Below are 6,320 nucleotides of genomic sequence, written 5' to 3' on the forward strand. Positions count from 1 at the left end.
GATTTTAGGTCTTTATATTTTGCCATCTCACATTTGTTAGACACATTAAAAAACTTAATTGAGCTAGTAGAGAACCATTATACATTCTGAAAACACAAAATAACTTTCTCTGTGGTTTATTTGTTAAAATACATCCATGTACAGGAAATGATTTACCATAACTCTTCACTTTTTCTGGCTCTTGCTATCCTGTGGCATCCAGGCTCCTGGCTGGAAGGCTTGTCCCGTGCTGGTGGGGCCTCCAAGGGCCCTACCTTCCCGAGGTGTGGAGCAGAGGCATGCCCTTTGATTTGAGTGTGAACAGGGAGAGCCAAGAGTTCCTCTTTACTTAGGAGATTTTCCTTATAAAATTCTTCCCTTTTTATTTTTATTTCTTCTCTGTATTTTTCATTCTTCAAGATTTCCTCCATAGTAGGTGGAATCTTTCTGGTTCTTCTAACCCAAGCTTCCCACTCTGTTGGAACATCACCTATTTCATAGTCTCCTTTTTTTTTTTTTTGAGGACTGTTTCTACAATTCTTTTCTCCTGAATAGTTTGTCCTCCTGGATGGCCATGATCTTACTGGCCAGGTCTGTGCACAGCGTGGGCCGAGCCGAGGTGGGGCGGAGACCCTGAAGGATGCTCGAGGACCCCATTTTTTGCTAACCAAGGGTTATATCTGGAAAATATGGTCTTGGTGATAGAGACAAAGAAGCTGGACATAGCATGATGGGATTTTGCCAGACCAAGGACCTGTCTATAGCAAATACCTTTTTTTTGCAACAAGACACACAGTGACTGCTTTGTACACACATGTAATTCTCCAGATGGAAAACACAGAGATCAAATTGACTACATCTGTGGGAAGACACTGGAAAAGTTCAATATCAACAGCTAAAACTAAGTCAGGGCCTGACTGTGGATCAGACTATCAATTGCTCATATGTAAGTTCAAGAAAATTAAAACAGGTCTATGAGAGCTAAGATATGAACCTGAGTCTATCCCACGAAGAGAGCACACTATTGTTAAAAAGACAGGAAATAAAGAAAAAAGTAGATGTCAGAAGAGACTCTGAAATTTGCTCTTAATTGAAGAGTAGCAGAGGCAAATGGAAGAAATGATGTCAAAGAGCTGAGCAGAAAATTTCAGAGGGCCTCTTGGGAAGACAAAGTTAACTATTATAACAAAATGTGCAAAGGGCAAGAGTTAGAGTATCAAAAAGAAAGAATATTCTCAGTGTATCTTAAACTGGTAGAACTAAAGAAAAAGATTTAAGCATTGAATTGAACCTTGAAGGATTCTTCTACAAGCAAAATATTGAATGATACAGGAAGCATCAAAAGAAGATGGAATATGATTGAATGATTGAACTATTGAATTATGTGATATGTGGATTAGGTGACAATGAAAATGTAAAAAATAAGTAAAATAAATAAAAAGAGACTGGAAAGAATATACAGAGTCACTGTACTAAAAAGAATAAGTTGACATTCTACCATTTCAGGAGATCGCATATACGCAAGAATCAGTGGGACTGAAAGAAGGTGTTCGAACTGCACTGAGATCATTCACCAAAACCAAGTCTGCAGGAATTGATGGAATACTGATCGACATGTTTCAACCAGCTGATGAAGCAGGGGAACCACTTATTCCTCTGTGCTAAAAAATTTGGAAGATAACTACTTGGTCAGTCAACTGATGGGAAAAAAATCCATATTTGTACCAATTCCAAATAAAGGTGACCCAAGAGATTGCTCAAATTATAGAATAATATCATTAGCATCACATAAAAGTAAATGTTGCTGAAGATCATCCAAGATGGGTTACAGTAATTCATGACCAGGAGCTGCCAGAGACTCAGGTCTGGATGCAGAAGAAGGTATGGGAAAAGGCATATCATTGTTAATGTCAGATGGCTATTGGTTGAAGGCACAGAATACCAGAAAGATGTTTATTTCTGTTTTGTTGACTATGCCAAGGCATTCAATTATGTGAATAATCACAAACTGGCTAGCCTTGAGAAGAATGAGAATTCCAGATCACTCCATTGTGCTCCTGTGGAATGTGTACGTAGATCAAGAGGCAGTTATCTCAACAGAACAAGGGAAGACTGCCTGGTTTAAAATCAGGCAAGGTGTGTGTCAGGATTGTATCCTCTCACCATAGTTATTCATTCTGTAAGCTGAGCAAATAATATAAGAGAAGCTGGATAATATTAAGAAGAATGCAACATCAAGATTTGAGGATGATTAACGACCTCGGTATGCAGATGACCCGACCGTGCTTCCTGAAAGTGAGGAGGACTTGAAGCGCTTGCTGATAAAGATCGGGGATTACAGCCTTCAGTATGGATTACCACTTGATGTGACAAAGACCAAAGTCCTTACACCTGGACCGATAGGTAACAACATAATATGGAGAAAAGATTGCAGTTGTCCAGGACTTTGTCTTGCTCGGATCCACAATCCATGCTCATGGAAGCAGCAGTCAAGACATCAAATGACGCATTGCATTAGGCAACTCTACTGCACAAGACTGCTCTAAAGTGTTGAAAAGCAAGATTACTTTGAGAACCGAGGCGCCCCTGACTTAGGCCTTGCTATTCTCAGTCGCCTCACATGCATGTGAGATGTGGATGCTGACTAAGGAAGAGACTGAAGAAGACTTGATGCACGCAAATTAGGGTGCTGGCGAAGAATATCGAATGCACCACGGACAGCCAAAAACACACAAACCTATCTTGGAAGAAGTACAGCCAGATGTTGCTTAAAGGCCAGGATGATGAGACTTCTCACATGCTTTGACACGTTGTCAGGAGAGACCAGCTCCCTGGAGAAGGACATCATGCTTGGTAGAGAGGCAGCAATAATGGGTAAGGCCCTCAAGGAAACAGATTGACCCAGTAGATGCCACAGTGGGCTCAAACATTAAAAAAAAAAAAAAAAGGTCACCTTGGCATAGCACCCAGGCAGTATTTCCTTCTGTTGCACTTAGGGTCGCTATGAGTCGGGGCTCGGACACAAGGCACCCACACCAGCAGCCCAGGATTGAGTTGCCCCATCGAGTCCCATGGAAGATCCCATGGAGGGGAGAACGGAGTTGGGCAGGGTCCCTGGTCCAGCCAGGCCCAATGGTGGTGTGCGCTCCTCCTCTCTCTCCGGGCATCTGCTAGGTGCCATGGGCTCTCTCGCTTTCGCTCTTCCAGGGCCTGGCGTTTCTACACGGGAGCCCACTGAGGACTCACGGCAATCTGAAGCCTTCCACCTGCCTGGTGGACGGGCGCCTGCAGGTGAAGCTCTCAGGATTTGGGCTGTGGATGCTTAAGTACGGGGCCACAGAGAGGACGTACAATGAGAGGACCGACTACTCAGGTACGCGTGGAAGGGTGTGCATCAGCCACAGGGAATATGTCCCCCCGACTTGTGTTTTGTTTATATCTGAGGACCCCTCTGCCCCATATGCCAGCCATGGGCAGGGCTGGTTGCTCAGGGGTGGGCACGCCCGTATCTTCTGTTGCTGGGGGAGAAGGGCGGCTTGCTGCTGTTTCCTGGCTGCTCTCACTGTACGGGATGTCCGCATGGCAGCAAAGGGCATGGAGGGTCCTATCTTGCCTCCTTTGTATTCCCGATTGCCATGAGGCCTGGGGTCAAACATGCCTCCATGGTCTCGCCTTCTTTACCCGCTCTTTGGCACCAACGGTTCCCCCCTCGGCACTCTCTTTCCATGCTGGGTTTGATAATTCACTCCAATGGCTCGCAGAACACCCAGACAACACTCACCAGGATCAGGGTTTCGTCGGGAAGTTACTAAGGATCAGGAAACAGTAAGGAGACAGCCCTTAGCCCACAGCAACACCTCTCCTCTGCCAGCAACCAAGTCTCTCTCTAGGGCTCACCCTCTCCACTCCGTGGTCCCCCCGCCTCTCCTCCCTGGACCAGGAAGGCCGATATCACTCTGCCTCACCCACCCTCTTGCTGTGTCCCATAATCTCCCAGCCACAATTTCTGATGCTTCTGGTCCCAGCCTCTCCCATTCCAGCCAAAGGTCTGGAACAGGCTCTTCTGATGGGCCTGGGCTTCCCCGCTGTCTGAGATGGCTCGTATGTTCCAAGGAATGACTTTAACAAAAGTGTGGCTTTTGTCTTTTAGCAACTCTGCCACCAAGGAAAATGATGGGTGGGGTCTTAAGTCACACCCCTTAGGAGAGCAGAGTCCAATGTTCCCCCCAAGGAAACAAAGGGCATGATTTGGTTCACCACCCGGACTAAGGTCGGGACTCGACCAGTAGTGTGGCAGAGAACCACCCCACCCGCACCCACAAAGTGGGACAATCGCCGCAGACACAGAGCCCACCATTGTAACACCTCACAAAGGAGTTACAGCTGGCGGAGCCATCCGAGTGACTACAATGAACTGACTGCGTCTGTCCTTGTTTTACAGAGCTCTACTGGACGGCCCCGGAGCTGCTGCGGCTCCCCGAGGTACCCTGCGCAGGCACCCCAAAGGGGGACGTTTACAGCTTTGCAGTTCTACTGTGGCAGCTGCTCCACCACCCGGCTGGCGGGCCCTTCGATGACCTCCACGCGGAGCCCACCGGTAACCCTGGGACAGGCTCCTCCCAGGCTTCAGGCCTCTGATGCAGCCCTTTTCGTTGAATTGATTCAGAAAGTGCTCACTCGCTTACAATTTATCCAAATCATGCCTTTTTCTTGAGGTAGAAAGAAAATTACATTTTGGCCAAAGAAAAGTGAACATAGGTCTACAAGGTTGCCCATGAAGACAGAGCATATTGTAACAATTACAGATCTGTTACGGGTGTCTTTGTGCCACGTATGACATGTGATACAAAATTGCATCGAACACCTTTGGGAATGTCCAATCCCAACGTTTCTCACCCCAGACCCACTGCTATCAAGTGGATTCTGATTCACAGCAACCTGTTCAAGGGCGCCCGAGGCTGTAAACATCACTAAAGGTTACAACCTCATTTTTCTTCCGAGGAGCGGCTGGTGGGATTGATCCACTGACCTGGCAGTCAGCAGTCTGGTGCTTATCTGACAGCTGCTAAAAAAGTGAAAGGACCACTAAGAGTTGAACTGGACTCCTGGGCCATGGTGATTTATTTTATTTTCAATCACATTGAGGGATGCCGTCCTTCAAGAAAAATGAATCCATTAAAAGAACATTTTTCCGCAACAGTTTTGCTGGCACTCAATCCACACATCACACAATTCAGCAGTTCCACGATCTCAAGAAGAGTGGTGCAATCATGACCACCATCTGCTGTAGAGCATTTCCTCCCACCCCCACCCCCCAGCAATGGTTAAATCACCTTTGAAATGAGTGGTGTCATCACCATCGGTTCTAGCGAGTGCTCCCTCCCCTAAAAAAAAAATTATTGATCCCCTCAAAGAGTAGTTAGCTGGGGTGCATGGTTGCTTTGAATCCAGTTTCAATTTCTAGGATTTAAAAAATATTTCTCTTAGGATATGTAATCGGCTTCCGTTTATGTAAATATTTAATTTAAAAACGCCAGCAACTAGCACAGGTAACCACTAAGCCCCCAAATGGCTTTCAGAAATCATCAACCGAATCAGAAACCCCACAGCAGCCACCCCACTGAGGCCGTCCGTGTCCAAGGAGCGGGGCAGTGAATCCGTCGTGGCCATGATGAGGGCCTGCTGGGACGAATCTCCCGAGAAAAGGCCCACTTTCTCCTCCATCAAGAAAGCTTTACGAGAAACCAGTCCCAAAGGGTAAGTTCGATCATTTCTCCTCTTCATTTGAGCGCTCTCTCCGCTCACTGCCATCGAGTTGATTCTGACTCAGGGCATCCCTGTAGGCGAGTGGAACTGCCCCTGCGATTTCCACGGCTGTAACTGTTGATGGGAGAAGAAAGCCTCCTCTTTCTCCTTCGGAGCAGCTGGTGGGTTTAAACCACTGGCCTGGTAGTTAGCAGCCCAACACTATCACCTGCTTGAGGAGCTAAGATTGGTGCCAATGCCAGTGGCTCTGTGCATTCATTCATTCACTCATCCTACGGTCACTCGTCCACCATATGCAAAAACTATATTCTAGACCAGGGGTCCTCAAACTTTTTAAACAGGGGGCCAGTTCACTGTCCCTCAGATCCATTGGAGGGCCAAATTATAATTTTAAAAAAAAACTATGAACAAACGCCTATACACACTGCACCTATCTTATTTTTTAATTATTTTATTAGGGGCTCATACAACTCTTATCATAATCCATACATACATCAATTGTATAAAGCACATTTGTACATTCATTGCCCTCATCATTCTCAAAACATTTGCTCTCCACTTAAGCCCCTGGCATC

At 46.2% G+C, this 6,320-nt stretch overlaps 1 protein-coding gene across 1 annotated transcript in view; it reads left to right on the forward strand.

The window, feature by feature from the left end:
• Positions 1-6,320, forward strand: part of LOC101658448 (guanylate cyclase 2G-like) — a 51,750-nt gene that overhangs the window by 30,356 nt on the left and 15,074 nt on the right. Inside the window, exons 14-16 of the mRNA XM_004701282.2 lie at positions 3,187-3,352; positions 4,421-4,576; positions 5,559-5,736. Of these exons, the coding sequence (XP_004701339.1) occupies positions 3,187-3,352; positions 4,421-4,576; positions 5,559-5,736 (500 nt within the window). The remainder of the gene's footprint in view (positions 1-3,186; positions 3,353-4,420; positions 4,577-5,558; positions 5,737-6,320) is intronic.

Source organism: Echinops telfairi, unplaced genomic scaffold (assembly GCF_000313985.2).
Source record: "Echinops telfairi isolate 266 unplaced genomic scaffold, ASM31398v2 ScPeMD7_70;HRSCAF=299, whole genome shotgun sequence".
NCBI lineage: Eukaryota > Metazoa > Chordata > Mammalia > Afrosoricida > Tenrecidae > Echinops > Echinops telfairi.